This window comes from Haplochromis burtoni, unplaced genomic scaffold (genome assembly GCF_018398535.1).
Source record: "Haplochromis burtoni strain Fernald_Lab_line unplaced genomic scaffold, NCSU_Asbu1 Contig_145, whole genome shotgun sequence".
Lineage (NCBI taxonomy): Eukaryota > Metazoa > Chordata > Actinopteri > Cichliformes > Cichlidae > Haplochromis > Haplochromis burtoni.
In genome coordinates, this window is record NW_024582506.1 from 1,127,821 (window position 1) to 1,145,853 (window position 18,033).

Here is an 18,033-nt window from a genome sequence, read left to right on the forward strand (position 1 = left end):
CTAAAAGTTGAGATGCTGTTACCTGCCTCAGCCACTGATTCCAGCTCAGTAAGTCAGGGTCAGTATGAGCATACACTATAAATATTTTATGGCATCATTTTTTTTAATCCCATGCATGTGCAGTTGTTAGATGTCAGACAAACTTTTATTTGATGACATGTTTATACACTATAGAAAAAAAAACAAAGAAACACCCAAAATATATATTACTGTGACTGTTTTACAGTGAGCTGCGATAGGTCGCACCCCCACCGATCTTAAACTGGATGATTGTTGAATAACGGTTGGATGAATCTTTTATAAGTACTTTTTGTGTAAATTAGCACGTAATGATTCATATTGTTAATATTGTAATAATATTATTATATAATATTGTAATTGCAGTGTAAAAATTAAGGGTGAATTAGCTTATGATTGGCAGACTGCCTTAATATGTATCGACTGTGGAATTTTCATTATCTAATAGCTTACTGACATCCAAATAGTGGTTTCTAATAAAAACAAAAGTTTTAACATCCAAGGTAACACTCTAATTTTATTTCTATCTATATTCTGAAGAATTTTACCTATTTTAAAAAGGCCCTGTCATTTGATTTGTTTAATATTTCAAGATTATCCCAACTGGGTCTTCCGTTGGACTGAGGTCATACTTATTAAACTTATTTTTCACACTGGACCAAATTAGACAACACAAACTGATACCAATATATTTAAATATATCCGTTGTGCTCTAAATTAGTATAAGGTGGGATTTGCGACGGCTTAAAACCAAGAAAAAATGTCCCATATGTCAAACATTAATTATTCAAAATGTATTTCATAGTTAGTTTATATACATGAACTAATGAGGAATTCATTTGTGCACACAGAAGCACTAATATGAGTCACTGTGACTTTAAAAAGCACAGGCCCCACGTGACAGTATAGCGCCACCGTCTCTTTCCCTGCGACCTTCAATGCGCCTCGGACTATTCAAGGATAAAGTTTTAACTGTCAGTTACAGGTGACAAATTTATTGTGCATTTATAGACTGCCACCGGTAAACACAACAAACAAACAATAAACCACGTTTATGGATTCATTTTGATTGAGTAAAAACTTCTACATTATTAAAAATTTCTCATTGGTTGTGTGTGATTTGTTGGAATTCGAACGCTTTTTTCAGGACCTAAAGGCACCATCATCGTCGTACAAGCAGGTAACTACGTAAACATACCAGCTATAGGGGTCACCTGGAAGAGCAAACAGCTCTCCGTCCCCTGATTTCTTTAGCAGAGGTTTAAGCAGATTTGTAACAACAGTTTGCGGAAGAACACAGGTCATGACCTATTACGTTTGAGGACATTTGTTCGCAGCACTGATGGACGGAAGACATGACCCTTCTTGTAGCAGAGCAGGCCGTGCGAGTTTAAGAAAACAACTCAGGTTTGCAGCAGTGGCAACGGAAGAGGAGCTTCGTGACCGCCTGCAAGGTTATTTGGTGTGTTTGTGGGTGATTGTGTTTAATCCTTGTTTCTTTAAAAAGGACGAATTCGCACAGCATGGGATCAGTAGCGTTGTTTGCTAGCTAACAAACTGCAAGTGCACACTGCCTTTGCACGTGCTTCCGCTTTTCTCGACCAGCCTTTTTGAAGGAGTTAAAGTTCGATTAGACGTTCACACAGGGCAGTGCTGCGACTGTTGTTGTGGACGTAAGGTCGTGTTAGGTCTTAGTGTACATGGCGCAAATAGGTCTATTTAGTTTAACTACCCCCTCCCTGCTCCCCCGTCACATAACAGAAAAGCGATGTTATGTACAGGGGCGTTCCCACGTTTTTCTTTCTAAGAGGTTGCACCAGAACAGGGGTGGGCACCATTTGTTTTTCTTAGTGTCAGACTCCTTGGATACTGTAATATATGTGATTAATTTGTGTCTTGTCTGGGTTGTGTTTGTTTATTTGTTTCGATTTTGTATGTGTCTGCTGAAAATTTTAGTTTAATGTGACCTGCCCAGATGATATAACTTAGTCATTTTGCCAAACATTTTGCATGTTTCAATTTTAGATTTGTTTGCTGATGTGCAACAACAAGTAAAGTCGATATTAAATAAACATAAAAAAAAATAACTGTCACCTCAGAGTAATTACACTGCTGCTGTAGAGAACTCTCTCTTATGTAAGCTTCAAAAGGAGTTGAGTTTATTTATGATGAGAACTTAGGTCCCATCAAAGTTTTCAATGGAAAAAGTTGCTTCATCTTTTGTTACTGAGTGAAAGAGATTACTCTTGGTCTTATCTGACAAAATGACATTATGTTACTGCAGGTTTGAGTCTTGTTGTTGTTATTTTTTTCCTTGGATGGCATCCAAATAGGTGTGATTTACAGTGTTTTTTGTTTTCCCTTTTACACGTTATCAGCTATCACCGAAAAGTCTGTAGAAAAACCTCTGCTCTGAAGCAACTACACCCCACCCCCCCACCCCCAGAGCTAGATTGTGCAATTTACACAAATTGTGTAAGACTGTGTAAATTAGAACTCGTATGTAAATTGTTTTACATTTTTTATTTTTTTTTAAATTTGTCAGAAGGTTTATTAAGCCTTCCAGTTTAAAAAGAAAAAAGAAAAAAAAGAACTCTCTGGCAATTATTTCAATGGTTCAGGCTTTGCAGGGATTAAATGACATAGTTTTGATTTACTGACATTTATGTCCTGGTGCAGAGGGTGCGCTCACTTCTTTTGTGTAGCTTGCTCACTTATAATACAAAAAAGAAACTGTAGCATGCGACAATAAGATGATAGAAGAAAACTCCCAGAGCATTAAAAGTCAGCATTTTATTTTTTAAAGGAAATCACCTGTGAACTGTGAACAACCTTTTGTGGCGGAGGGGGTACTGTGTTCACCCTGCCAGTCGGGGGGCGTGAACACCCAAATTTATGAACATAATAACTCAAGAAAAAAGGATTTTAATATTATAGCTGCACGTAGTAAACATCTTGGTGGGGTTCGAATTCTGGTGACCTCAACTTCTAGGTCAAGGTCAGAGGTCAAATTTTCTGAAAATCTCATGAACACAAAACTCAAGAAAAATGTACATAGATGCATCTGCCAGGAGGCTGAGGGGTCGCACTGGCATCTGCCAGTATTTTTATTTTGGAACTCTTCTGATTGGTTGCCTGTTGGAGGTGAAAGGTTGGAACAGCACGTCAGTGGGATAGCTGCTTTCACAGCCAGAGGCACGTGGCTAAAAGTAGAATAGGTCTCCTTTTAAAGGAAAAAGTACCTGATATTCACTTGTTTGAGCTCTTCTCAGTTGATTTTCAGTGGAAGTGTATGAAACGGTCACACTAAAAGTAACGTCCCAAAATGCAGTTGCAGCTTTTGTTACTGTTTTTTTTCCACCATGAAATTGTGAGGAAATGGTTATGTTTCCTATCAGTAATCTGGGGTCTAAATTCTGAATGAACAAATACATGTGTTCTTATCTGACTGCAGGACTTTTAATGGTGAGTGGTTCTGGTTCTTGCAGGCAGGATGGTGATCAGTGCTGATCTGCAGCTTTAGTGGTGCGTCGCTGCCCAGGCCGGCACCATGCAGCAGAAAGGTGCAATCCAGATTATCGAATGGGAGGACCTGGACAAGAGGAAGTTTTACTCCCTGGGTGTCTTCATGACCTTGACCACCAGGGCCACCGTCTACCCAGCCAGCGTCATCCGCACCCGCCTGCAAGTACAGAAGGGGAAGAGCCTCTACTCGGGAACCTTCGATGCCTTCTGCAAGATTCTCCGAACGGAGGGTGTGCGTGGCCTTTATCGTGGCTTCATGGTCAATACGCTAACCCTGATCGCGGGACAGGGTTACATCACCACCTATGAGTTGGTGCGCAAGTATGTGAACCAGTACTCGCCCAGCAACACAGTGAAGTCTGTGGTGGCAGGAGGGATGGCGTCCCTGGTGGCTCAGACCATCACTGTGCCCATAGACATAGTGTCACAGCATCTGATGATGCAAGGACAAGGGGAGCACCTGACACGCTTCAAGGCCAAACCCAAAGTGGGTCTTGCAACCACGAAGCACAAACTGAGTTTCGGACAGAGCCGTGACATTACGGTGCAGATATTTTCTGCCGATGGCTTCAGAGGATTTTACCGGGGCTACGTGGCATCGCTGCTCACGTACATCCCGAACAGTGCACTCTGGTGGCCTTTTTATCATTTTTATGCAGGTAGGTCACTTTTTAAGCATCATGTAAAATACTCAGTAGGGCTGCACGATTAATCGTTAGAAAATCACGATCTCGATTCATACTTATGTGCGATCTCATTTCCAAAAGACGACGATGACGATCGTACCGCATTTTGATCCGGGACGTACTCTGCATGAAAACAAGCGCTCACTCTTCCTGCTCAACAAATGACAAGGGCGGAGCCTTATACCACGTGATACAGAAGCTGTGCCGTGTGATGCTAAAATTACAGGGAAAAAACAACGGAGAGCACGTCAGGGATGACGAGAAAGTGACAGGAGAAAATCCGTCCCGGTCAACCACCCAAACATCAATAACGGGAACCTTATACAGCGCTTCCCTATACCCGTCGAACTCCCGCAGGCACAAAGAAATTATGGAGGCTATCACTTATCACCTGACCAAAGATATGGCTCCCATCAACACTGCAAAACGAGGGATTTAGGAAAATGATCAACACCCTAGACAAACGCTACACAGTGCCGTCCCGCAACTATTTTTCTATTGTTGCACTACCTGCTCTATACACGCAGCGTCGAGCAACGGTGGAGACGGAATTTCAAGCAGTACAACATTTTGCGGCAACAACAAAACGTGAGACATTTGTTGTTTTTATGTTCATTTATTGTTTTTATGTTTATTTATTGTTTTTATGTTCAGTCTCAACTGTTACGAAGTTGATGTGCAGTTAATAAGTGCAATAAATATTTATACTGGAAAAGAAAATCGTGAGAGAATCGTGATCTCAATTCTAAGCCAAAAAATCGTGATTCTCATTTTATGCAAAATCGTGCAGCCCTAATACTCAGTATGCAAAATAAAAACGAAACCATACAAGAGAGTCAGAAGGATTTCTTCAGTGGGCAGGAAGCTGGTAATGAAGATCGCAGCTTCAACAGTTGGATCAGGAAAACCTGTGGATATGAATCACTTTGGCCTTACGCTGTTTACTTTGTATCTTTTGTGTTCTCAGAGCAGTTATCCCTATTAGCACCAAGTGAGTGCCCCCACCTGATTCTGCAGGCTGTTGCAGGACCGATGGCAGCAGTAACCGCCTCTACTATCACCAACCCCATGGATGTTGTTCGTGCAAGAGTCCAGGTAAACTCAGATAACCCACAGCTGTGCGTGACACTAAAGCTAAAAGCTGTTTCACAGGTCCTCTGCATCCATGAGCTTTTCAAGACATTACCTCCCAGAGCTGTATGCGAGAACACAAATATGCATTTAAGTGTGATCCAAATAAAATGGATTTCATGCTGCCAGCTCATTAGTGCATGGTAATGCCTGAGGCTATGTGGAAATGGTGCACAGTGAGTGAGTGACCAAACTGAGTTTTTCTAGTAGTGAGAGAAGAAGAAGTATGATAAATATGTAACCAGAATCCTTTATTTTTCTCTACTAAATGCTACAAAGACTAGTAAACATTATGGGGTGACTGGTTGAGTGTTCAATGTGGACCAGACTAACATAAAGATTTTGTGTGACACATTTTTGTCACCTCACTAGGAGGTATCCAGGAGGCATCCTTAGGCTTCCTCGTTAATGCCCAAACCACCTCGACTGGCTTCTTTTAATATGAAGGAGCAGAAGCTCTACTCTGAGACAAAATCTGTGAAATTTCTTTGCATCTTGTTTCAAAGTTTTCTCCAGAAAGTTGTTAAAGCATGTTCCTCTGTATAGTCTGTGAGCTCCTGTACTGATAAATCAGTAATTCTGACACAGTCCATACTGCAGCAGCAAGCATAAATTAGGCATTAATAATGTTTTGTTGTTGTTTTGGTGAGTTTAAACCTCACGATAAGTTTTATTTGCACTTAGCAAAGGTGATGTGTCCTGTCTGTTTAAGGTGGAGGGACGAACGTCTGTTATTGGGACATTCAAGCAGCTGCTGGTGGAGGAGGGGGCGTACGGGCTGACCAAGGGGCTGTCTGCCCGCGTCATTTCCTCCACGCCCACGTCAGTGCTCATTGTGGTCGGATACGAGACTCTGAAGAGACTGAGCCTGCGAGCTGACCTGATCGAGTCCAGACACTGGTGATAACAGACGGGAGGGACGCAGGTCTGCCTCGCAGCAGCCAACAGCTCAGAGATTTCAACAGGCGCCACATGGAGCAGCATCATTTTAAAAGCGCACGTGTCGATGTTTGTCTGTAGGTATGCCAGGGAACTACAGCTTTTCTTATCTCGTCTTTTTTTCTGTTTGCTGCTGTGGAATCTAAAGTTAAAAGTGAAACCAATATTTCTGCCAAAACTAAACTCTCTTTTTCAAAAAGGAAATCATGGTTACTTTTAGAAAATCCACTGAAACGTGAAAATGCTACATTCGATTGCTCCTATATGGCCTGTTTTTTTGTTTTTTATGATTATATATGCAGAAAAATCAGGGTTTTTACTTGTTCCTTAGCTGGAGTATGTTGGCTGAATTCATATTTTAAAACTGAGCTGCTCAACAAAACAAATATATTTCTGCAGGGGGATTTCAGTGTGCCAAAGTCTGGAGACAAATGGCCTAGTTTCTCTACTAAAAAGCGTAAGAGAGCTTGTAACCAGAGCGCATTCCAGTGACAACAACAGTGTAAAGGATCTCTCCGGAGTTTAAGCCTAAATAACATGCAAATGTCATTAGATTATACACAAGAGTGGAAATTCAAGCTAGAATTCCCAAACTATAATGTGCTCAGTGTTCTGTTACAGTTATATTTATGTCTAGAGGTCCTTGTGAAACGTGGCCTATTATAATTATGTGCAGCTTACTTTTAACTCCTTTCAGTAAGCTGACATTTATGTGCCGGTGGTCTGTGGAGTCAGTCATGCAGGTTTCATTGTGAATTTTATGCGTGTTTATGTTGATTGGGCCAATCAGGAAGGTGAAAAGAGTTTCTGCTTATTTTGGTTTCTTGTAGGTTGACTCTAGGAAGCAAAAGTGAGTGTGAGGAGAGCTTTAGACCAACATTAGACCAACATGTCTAAGCATTTCACTGCATATCGTACTGTGTATGACTGTGTACGTGACAAATAAAATTTGAATTTTGAAATTTGAATTTGACATTAGAGATGGAAATCTGGTAGTTTCTTTGTGGTAATCCTGTATGTGATTTATACGGAACAAATCTGCTGCTGTTCAGTTACAGAAGGTGGTATTTTGCTGTTGGGTAAATGAGAGCAGTCAGTAAAGGCATTGGCACCACACCAGCAAACAAAAACTAAACTATGTAAATGCCTTCAGAGTTCACGGGTCATTTAATGAGTGTGAGGTAAGCTGTGATGCTCCGGTTAAAGCTACAATGTTTTGAATTGACTTAACTACTGCCCAAAAAACTCCACATCTCAGCAACACCTGATACTGTGTACCCTTATCTTATTTTTTCTTTAAATAAACTCTTTCAGCATTTGCAAACATTGTTTTTCAGTGTAAATATGGTGTTCCTGTGAATAAGTGGACTCAACATGTCCTTCAGTATCACAAAAGCACAAAGTGGATTTTTACCTGTATGGAAGATATTTACCTTCTACCTGCCAAATATGAATAGTAAAAAAACAAAAAAACAAAAAACTGAGTACCTGTGGACATTTGGTGAAAAGTAATAAAGGACTTGGATTCACCGGAGTGGCCGGTGAGGCTCAGTGTTGTTTTGTGGTTGTAGTACACAATTCCTCCCACTAGAGGGAGCTTTATAACCTCCTGTCGGCTTGCCATCCAAACGTTTCTTTTTGACTTTTGCCAGAAGGTTCTGTGACGTCAGACCTGCAGGATAAAGGATCAAGATGAATGATGAATAGTGGTCCATGAAGCATAGAGTTCATCCACCAATTTCAGTGAGCAACCAGCAGCAGAACTGGGGAGCTGACAAAAGTCTGCTGATTGTCACTTTGGTAGTTTAACAAAAGCAACGATTTTGACATGAAGCTGCCAAACTCACTGAGCAATGAATAAATTTCCACACATGAATAATGGAATTGAATGAATGAAAAAAAGTTTTATTTCATCATAAAGAGTAGAATTTTATCTATATATACACTATTTTAAGTAAAGGATATCTAAAAGGTGGCTGTAGCTCTGGATGAGAAAACAGAAGCTGTTTGGGAGCTAATACTCATTACTTACTGAATACAACAATTTTGTACATTTTTAGTCAAAAAGAACAATAAAAGCAGGTTATTCTTTAGGTATATCGTGATTTACAAGTCCTTACTGAACTGACCGTGCAGTGTTGCAGTTGGTTTCAAATGCCCTGAGATGATGAAAGAAGAAAATGCTCAGCTCAAGGCTTCACAACTGGATTTGACTAACAAATAAGGTGACGTCGTCTTTTATGTATAATCTATCGATGGATTGTTTAAGGTCATCAGTTGCGCTGTTAACGTCTATTTTCTGTTTCAAAATTCTGGTTTCATATATGAATACAAATATCACATCAAATCGGACACTGCCATGAAACTGATTCATGACAGAGAGCGCTCCGTTCTGAAAGAAATGCAATGAACGCCAAAATACAAAAACAACCCTTTTATTTGACCGCACTCGGCCGGTGCAAAACAGTCCATCACATTTACAGCTTTAATCTCTCCCTCCCTTCATTATCAATTTCTATAAGTGATTTGAGTTGACAGCTGTGGAGGTCCTCTCTCAGCCTGGATGTGTCTCGTCACATGGGACAGTCGTAGATGTGGATGGCACGGTCGTCCCCAGCTGAGATGATCTTTGAGCCGGTGCTGTTGTACTTTACACTCCACACCTGTGGAGAGGAGGATTGATCAAAACGGGCAGCTCTGAGCACCTTCACTGCATATGTATGACAACGCACACCACAACAGCCCTGTATACTGAACTATAATTTAACACTACTTCAGTATTTCTAACTGTTTTTTAGCTGAAGTGCATGTGTGTGTACGCAAGCTTTAAAAATATCTAAAAAATGCAGTCTGACACTCACTGAGCAGTGCAGAAGGCAGAAATGAATCGGAAGAGAGCAAACAGATTAAAAAGACCAATGTCTAAACAGAGAACAAAGTAAAGCTGAGCAGTTAATTGGCTGCAAACTGTCCCTGTAGATTTTCTGGTTTTGCCGTCACAAAAACAATAATGGCAGCTGCCTCTGATGTCGTCCCTGAGGACACGTGCTATTTTATTAAAGGCTTTGTTGGAAAACAGATCAAACTGCCCACAGGCATCAACCAGAGATCTAATGACAGCCAGGCTTATTGGTTTTCCACTCAGCTCAACCATCAGACAGAGGTCACGTGATGGGCCGCTGGATGGCACCAGGCATATTGATTTAACTGACAGTAACAGGATTTTCTTACTTTGAATTTGATTGTTAACACGTTAAAGGAAAAAAACGCAGAGTCACCTGGTCTTGATGGTCGAAGAATGTGTTGATGCATGCTCTGGAGCCGGCGTCCCACACCTTCACACTCTTGTCAGACGAGCTGAAAAGGGGGGCAGAAATTAGAAGATCTTACAGATTTTATCTTGGCCAGCTCAGTTTGACTCGGCATTGTGGAAACTGAAAAACAGCTTTCACTGACTAAAGTTTCACACGAGGAGAGCAAAGCATGAGAAAGCAGAATGAGGAAACAGACTTTGAAATCCCTGACATACAACTGATGAGGGTGGATCTGCCATTATATTCAAACACATGCACAACAGCATCGTGTTTCAAGTCTCTTTCCTGAATAGTATCGTCACTTTATTTATCCTGTGTGAACATGAAGCAGAAAATATTGACCTGGAGGCAGAACTTCTAAATCACACGATGTCTCCAAGTAATAACAGATGTGATTTTTCCATCTGTTTTATACCAAAGTGCAGCTTTTAACTATCAGGATATAAAATAGCACTGTGCTACCATCTGAGGAGCTTCATGCTACCTTGAGACAAAATGAGTGTCATCAGGAGAGAAGGCGACACTGAGAACCCAGGACCCGTGGCCGCTTAGTGTGCCGGCCAAGTTGGCGTGTTGCCTGTGAAGTGATTCCAGCAAAGTTAATTAAGCAAACAGAATGCATTGTAATCTTTATTATACCATAACTTTGCTGTTTAATAGTAGCGCTAGCTTTAACTCCATGTCCTTCAGGATCAGTGAACTCATATATCATCTACAGAGTTAAAGCTGCTGTCTGGAAGAAGCTCCCAAACCCACACGTCATATATTTTGATGTAGCCGTCATCTGAAGCTGTCACCAGGAGCTGGGAGTCCGGGGAGAACGTGAGGGATCTGATGGGCATGGCATGACCTGCGGAGACGGTAAACACTCTGTAAGAGTCCTCACACATGTTGGTGATCTTTGTGACATGCATTTAAAAACTTTGAAGCCCTTTTTATTCTTAAGACTATGCTGTCTGCATTTCCTTCACCGTTTAGCCACAATTTAAAAAAATATTTAATCATGTTTAGCTTTTAAATTTTAAACTGTGTTTACTTATTTATCATCCAGAGAGAACAGAAAATTCCTTGTGCCAGCGTTTCTATATGAGATATCCAGCTTTCCTGTGTTTTCTATCATTGTTTTAAGTGCTGACAATCAACAAAGACAAACTGAATATTAATTTCGTTCACTGGTTGGCTTCCTGGCATTGACCTCGCTTATAATGCTGCTTTTAGTCCACAAATTTTAAATATGGCTGAGGTCGGGGCTTTGGGAAGACCAATCCAGAGGCTTAATGTTAGCCTGCCTTATCCATCCCAAAATCAGTACTGATGTGTGTTTGGGATCATTGTGCTGTTGGAACACCCAGTTGTGTCCAACTTTTGACCGTACAGATGTTAAATTGAGATGTAAATTAATAATTTGGAGGTATTCCTCCTCCTCATTTATTATTCCATCCACTTTGTGCAATGTACCAGTGCCACTGTCAGCAAAACAGCCCCAGAGCATGATGCCACCACTGCCATGCTTTGAAAGAAAGCAACTGGGACATATATAGCCTCACTGTCCCTGCTATAAATTAGGCCCATACCTGTGAGGTCTAAGTACCCCTAACCCTAATGCAATAGGAATATGTCATTTCTGGCTTCTGAAACTTGTTCTGCAATTTCTTAGCAATAAAAGGGCCAAACAGGAAAGTAAATCAATAAATAAACACTTATTTTTCACCAGATAACCTGACTAGTGTTAGTCATCATAATCGATGATGACTCACAGAGTTCATCCAAAATGAGTAACGAGATGAAATGAAAATAATTGGTTGTTACTTTTAAAATGAATTCTGATGACTGAACCAACCTTCCAGCGTGTGGAGTAGCTTTCCAGTGGCGATGTCAAAGATGTTAATGATTCCATCGATAGCTCCGCTGGCCAGATACTTGCCATCTGGGCTCTGAGAAGCAAGGATCAGTAAACTGATTACTTTACATGTAACAACTGTAGCGAAATGAGACTGGATCACATTTAACCTTTGGCCCTGGAAAGAATGAGTTAAGAGGTAAAACAAAGGGATACACTGTGGTGAATGAGCAAATCAAGATGAGTTACTGGAAGACTAAAGCGGTGACATCTCGTCCCTCAGGGACTGAGCTTGACAAAACACCACCGAGCTGACCAAAACCAGAATTTACAGCTCCTTACATAAGCTATGCTCAGGATGAATTTTCCTCGCGTGTCCAAAGAATATTCCTTCTTTCCGCTGTCTACACCGAAGATGTTGACCTTGCCAAGATGGCTTCCTGTGGCAATGTACTTGGAGTCTGGTGAGAAGGCCACCGTCCATGCATCCACTACAGAGGAGAGCAAAGAAAGATTAAAACCAAAAAAAATGCTTAAATCTGGGCATCACCACAATGCTCTTTGTTTGCCATTTCCACAAATGAACTACAACCCTGATTTTTTCACACATCATCAAAGTGAAAATACAAAAGCAGCAGATCAAATATTAGCCTGGCAAAGTGCATCTTAATGTGTGCTACACTGTTAACCCAGGAACTAAGATTATACAGAGTATTCCCAAACTGCAAATGTGGTCAAACTATTTCCTGCTTCAAAGCTACGTGTGAGAAAAGCTGCCCAAAGCTTTATCAAACCTTTGATAAAGGGAGAACTTTATCAAAGTCGTGGAGGAAGAACCAATTAAGTGTTGGCGCCTGGATTACTTTTATTAAAATGATATGGGAAAAAGCTCTAAGAGTACTCTTGCAGTTTCTAAACCTTCACACTATCTGTACAGGACCTGAATGGATGAGTGCAGAGATGGATGCGTGCATCGAGGGAGCTGGAGGCAGCGATGGCCCCGTTGTGTCACAGGTTCAGGTGTTTTCACAAGTCTACCTTTAACCAAACGAGCGCTTTGTTCACCAATGTAAAGATCATTAAAGAATCCGATCAATATAACATCAATTCATAAAAATAGCAAGGAAACAAAGAGTTAGAACAGTGAAATAAATTGTCTTAAGGGGGGAATAAAGAAAAAGTCTGCAATAGAACCGCCTGCTGAGTGAAACAGAGTGTCACTAATGTAAAGTGACATGAAGAACAGCTGGGCTGAAGATACACAACAGAGCGGACATTTCTGGGTGTAAGTGTTCCTGGAAGGTGAGTGTACAAAAAAAATGAAACAAACATGTATAGACTGCACAGCAGAGCAGGCAAGCTACCATCCTCTGCACGTTTGTTGAATATAAACTGGGCAACGGTTTGCTCTGTAGTGACCTCACTTAAGTGCCAAGTGGTAAAAAAGGCAGCAGCAAACAAAGTGTGTGAGGTCAGGTCTTACCTGGCCCAGCGTCCATCGACTTTATCTGTTTCCCGGACTCGAGGTCCCAGAGACGGATGTGTGCGTCGAGGGAGCTGGAGGCAGCGATGGCCCCATTGTGACTGATGTCTACTGACACCACCCCCAGCTGGTGGCCCTCCAGCGTCCACTGCAGCTCCAGCTTCTCATCTGACCTGCACGGACAGCACGACACTGAGATTATTTGCAGAAGTGGGAAGTAATGGAGTGAAAATACTCCATTACTGTACTTAAGTACAGTTTTCAGGTATCTGTACTTTACTTGAGTAGAGTACTTTTTTCTGACTACTTTTTACTTTTACTCCCCACATTTTTAAACAAATATCTGTACTTTCTACTCCTTACATTTTCAAAACAGGCTCATTAGCTTTGCTTTAACAAATCTGAAGTTAGTAATTATTTCACGTCACTGCGGGCCTTCATAAATCAAACTGATTTGAGACTAATTAGTGACACATGACAGGCAGTTCTGTTTGTGTCTTAATCACCAGGAGATGTTGCATAAAAAGAGATAACCCCTGACTTTGGCACAAGTCAAGTGGGTGGTGTTTTTTTTTTGGCACAACACCAAAACTTCAGGTGTCCATAAGTTTGTGGTTGGGGTAATTCGGCATATACAGTGGGGCAAAAAAGTATTTAGTCAGCCACCGATTGTGCAAGTTCCCCCACTTAAAATGATGACAGAGGTCAGTAATTTGCACCAGAGGTACACTTCAACTGTGAGAGACAGAATGTGAAAAAAATCCATGAATCCACATGGTAGGATTTGTAAAGAATTTATTCGTAAATCAGGGTGGAAAATAAGTATTTGGTCAATAACAAAAATACAACTCAATACTTTGTAACATAACCTTTGTTGGCAATAACAGAGGTCAAACGTTTACTATAGGTCTTTACCAGGTTTGCACACACAGTAGCTGGTATTTTGGCCCATTCCTCCATGCAGATCTTCTCGAGAGCAGTGATGTTTTGGGGCTGTCGCCGAGCAACACGGACTTTCAACTCCCGCCACAGATTTTCTATGGGGTTGAGGTCTGGAGACTGGCTAGGCCACTCCAGGACTTTCAAATGCTTCTTACGGAGCCACTCCTTTGTTGCCCGGGCGGTGTGTTTTGGATCATTGTCATGTTGGAAGACCCAGCCTCGTTTCATCTTCAAAGTTCTCACTGATGGAAGGAGGTTTTGGCTCAAAATCTCACGATACATGGCCCCATTCATTCTGTCCTTAACACGGATCAGTCGTCCTGTCCCCTTGGCAGAAAAACAGCCCCATAGCATGATGTTTCCACCCCCATGCTTCACAGTAGGTATGGTGTTCTTGGGATGCAACTCAGTATTCTTCTTCCTCCAAACACGACGAGTTGAGTTTATACCAAAAAGTTCTACTTTGGTTTCATCTGACCACATGACATTCTCCCAATCCTCTGCTGTATCATCCATGTGCTCTCTGGCAAACTTCAGACGGGCCTGGACATGCACTGGCTTCAGCAGGGAACACGTCTGGCACTGCGGGATTTGATTCCCTGCCGTTGTAGTGTGTTACTGATGGTGACCTTTGTTACTTTGGTCCCAGCTCTCTGCAGGTCATTCACCAGGTCCCCCCGTGTGGTTCTGGGATCTTTGCTCACCGTTCTCATGATCATTTTGACCCCACGGGATGAGATCTTGCGTGGAGCCCCAGATCGAGGGAGATTATCAGTGGTCTTGTATGTCTTCCATTTTCTGATGATTGCTCCCACAGTTGATTTTTTCACACCAAGCTGCTTGCCTATTGTAGATTCACTCTTCCCAGTCTGGTGCAGGTCTACAATACTTTTCCTGGTGTCCTTCGAAAGCTCTTTGGTCTTGGCCATGGCGGAGTTTGGAGTCTGACTGTTTGAGGCTGTGGACAGGTGTCTTTTATACAGATGATGAGTTCAAACAGGTGCCATTCATACAGGTAACGAGTGGGGGACAGAAAAGCTTCTTACAGAAGACGTTACAGGTCTGTGAGAGCCAGAGATTTTCCTTGTTTGAGGTGACCAAATACTTATTTTCCACCCTGATTTACAATAAATTCTTTACAAATCCTACCATGTGGATTCATGGATTTTTTTTTCACATTCTGTCTCTCACAGTTGAAGTGTACCTCTGGTGCAAATTACTGACCTCTGTCATCATTTTAGGTGGGGGAACTTGCACAATCGGTGGCTGACTAAATACTTTTTTGCCCCACTGTAGCTAGCCCTACAGAAGAGGAGCATTTCTATCAGCTCAACAAACATCAGCAAACACACAAACTGTTTGTGTGCAGTTTCTCTCACAGTGTGTTGCAGCTAAAGGTCCAGCTGCTGTACTTCACAGGGACTGAATGAGAGCCAACTTCACTCAGAGATGGAGAAAATAAGAAAGACAAGACAGGAGAGGAAGAAGAGAGGTCAGATTTAAATGTAAGGGCTGCTCATTTAAAGCTTAAGATCTTGTGCTTTTAAATCACTTTTTGAGTCTGCACATGTGACATCATGTTTTTCCATATTGTGAAATGTGCTGCAAAACAAACTGAAGTAGACTAACTGTGCTATTTAAAGGTTGCATGAAAATCTTCTGTAGGTTAATGCAGGATAAACAGGTCTGTGTGCTGTACAGTGACGATTTAAAGTGTGTGTCTGGTGCACAGTGGCTTTGGTTTCATGGTGACCTTATGTATATCTCTGCTACAAAGGGCAGTAGAGATTAATCTGAAGTTAAACTGACGATGCTGAGACTCCTTCACTGAATTCCACCTTCATACCAACTTTAAACAGTCTAATGTAAAGACAGTAAACGGTGTGGTGTCAGTGTAGAGGATGGAAATCAGCCAGGAAAACTCTTGAAACATCTGCTGACATCTTGTTGAACTCAGCTGTGTACAGCCACAAACAGCAGTAAACCACAGAGGACTAATAGCACAGATCAGCTGATCACAGCCTGTACACTAAGAAAATCTACTGGAGCTTTCAACAGAAATTATTTTGAGTTATGATTCTTTCCCCCAATTTTAGGGTTCCTCCACCTGCTAAAACCCCACTTTAACCCCTGACTGTGCTAATTTGCCTGTTTAGAGGCAAAGTCACCCTCTACAAAGCAGCAACAGAAAACAGAGCTATTTTGTTTTTAAATTTCCTTCTTTTTCTTCTATTTCAAACTGAGCACAATTAGAATTAAAAATCATGCTAAAGTTTGTATTCCCATCTTCTAATATTTTATTATTACATTAATAGAGTACAAGGCTCACTTAGCTTTGCATAAAAATATGTGGTAGAAACATCCGCCAAAGAGCAACTTTTTACTTTGTTACTTTGAAAGAAGAAATTGAATCAGTACTTCAACCTTTCCTGGAGTCTTGTGTAACACAAATATCTTAAGTACAGAATGTCTCTACTTTTTCCACCTCTGATTATTAGATCATGTCAAGCCAAATAAACTCCAGAGAAGCTCTTAAAGTGATGAGCAGAAAAAGTGAATTTAAGCAAACTGGAAACTGGCTTTTAAATGTCTTCTGATTTTTGTTTTTTTAAAGGTTAGTACAGTGTTTTACGTGTGATCAGCAATAGTATCGTCCAAATAAAATGCATACCATTTCCAGACTTTCACCATGTCATCGAGTGAGCCTGTGACGATGGTTTCTGAGCCGTCTGCTTCACTTTTACCCCACGCTGCTGTCCAGATGGCATCATCGTGTGCTGAGAGGAAACAAATGCAGAAAAAATTAAATAAATGTGAACAAAGGGGTGCTTTATCACGGTGACAACACGTTACATGTGCGTGTGTCAGGGAGAGTGACTGCAATCACTCTTAGAGAGATTGTTGAAGAATTGCAAATAGCTGGGACCTGATTTATCAAATCAGACAGACTCCCAGCATGTTGCCATCAGTCTGAATGAGTCTTTGTCAATATGCACAACTCGAGGGAGTGGTATTCTGTTCCTATATAACAGGAAGGTTGCCAAATGTGAATTTCTATCTATACAGAAAGCAACAGATGTGTAATTTTCCTTATTTATCACAGTTAATCATTGTAATATAAGAAACTGATTGCATGCAATTACCAACATGATCCCATTGAACCATTCAGCAGATATTCAATTCAATATTATTTACATAGTGCTCAATCACAACAGCAGCTTAGCATTGTAAGATGGAGACAATAATAAGATCCCAGACTGCTGCAGACTGACTGTCTTCTGGCAAAATTTATGTAAGATTTTAGTGACATTGTTGGTAGGCTTGACAATCTCATTTTCATGACACGACTATATCCTATTGGATAAAACAGACAATTTTCAGTTTAAAAAACGTGATAAAGACTGCAACACTGTCAAGAAATAAAAAAAAACACTCGTTCTTATATTATAACTCATAACGTAGTGGGACCCAGCATGTTTACTCACCGTGTTCTTGCTTGAACAAAATGCTGTACTGAAATCAAAACACAAATTTAGAGTTACTCTAATTGCGGAGAAAAACAACAAGAAAACATCAAAGTATGAGGCTGGTTGTATTTACTGCTTACTTGAGTGCTCATTGTTTTGGTCCTGGATATCCAGTTACACTCACTTCAACCTAAGATTAAATAAGAGTCAGTGGCAGCAACCCAAAATAACTTCTGAAATAATGGACTCTGGCAATGAATTTAACCTCCAACGCACACACTGGACGCCGGGATAGTCGAAAATTAAAGTCCTACTACTTTAACCCAACTCTGAAGACCCAGAAAAACGAACTTAGTGAGGAAAAACTGATGCTAACGCCTGTTAGCTCTGTCTACCAGCGGTTACTGTATCACTGCGGCTTAACGATGCGATGAAATGCAGCTTCCTGTCAGCTACAGCTGAGTAAACTGAGCTAAATGTGCTAATTGTGTGAACCTGCTAACTGCGGCAATATAAGCGATAATACGTACCTCAGAAATCCCTAATACAATGTTTTATTAAATTTTAGAGGCTAGGAGAGCTACATGTGAGACGCCATAATAACATTTGATGTAACTTCCGCTTTCAGCCGACTTCTTCTTCTGCATCATTTCTCTCCCCCCAACTTTTTTCTACCTTAAGAGCTCAC

General features: G+C 41.0%; 2 protein-coding genes across 5 annotated transcripts; one reads left to right on the top strand and one right to left on the bottom strand.

The window, feature by feature from the left end:
• The first annotated feature begins 1,151 nt into the window (after window positions 1–1,151).
• Window positions 1,152–7,846, top strand: slc25a44a (solute carrier family 25 member 44a). Of its 4 annotated transcripts, none has more exons than XM_005931703.3 (4): window positions 1,152–1,480; window positions 3,507–4,202; window positions 5,197–5,324; window positions 6,073–7,846. In XM_005931703.3, the coding sequence occupies exons 2-4, from the start codon at window positions 3,569–3,571 to the stop codon at window positions 6,262–6,264; spliced, it is 954 nt and encodes a 317-aa protein (XP_005931765.1). In that variant the 5' UTR covers window positions 1,152–1,480; window positions 3,507–3,568; the 3' UTR covers window positions 6,265–7,846. The 4 variants fall into 4 exon arrangements, with proteins under 4 accessions (XP_005931765.1, XP_042080585.1, XP_005931766.1 ...); XM_042224651.1 differs by having other exon boundaries at window positions 1,153–1,480; window positions 3,511–4,202; XM_005931704.3 differs by having other exon boundaries at window positions 1,153–1,472; window positions 3,511–4,202.
• Window positions 7,847–8,718: 872 nt separating this feature from the next.
• On the bottom strand, window positions 8,719–18,015 carry wdr61 (WD repeat domain 61). The gene is made up of 11 exons (XM_005931705.3): window positions 17,876–18,015; window positions 17,486–17,535; window positions 17,364–17,391; window positions 16,550–16,655; window positions 12,937–13,109; window positions 11,796–11,944; window positions 11,454–11,547; window positions 10,370–10,463; window positions 10,098–10,190; window positions 9,578–9,656; window positions 8,719–8,962 (listed from the first exon to the last, which is right to left on the bottom strand). The coding sequence occupies exons 2-11, from the start codon at window positions 17,495–17,497 to the stop codon at window positions 8,873–8,875; spliced, it is 918 nt and encodes a 305-aa protein (XP_005931767.1). The 5' UTR covers window positions 17,498–17,535; window positions 17,876–18,015; the 3' UTR covers window positions 8,719–8,872.
• Window positions 18,016–18,033: the final 18 nt, after the last annotated feature.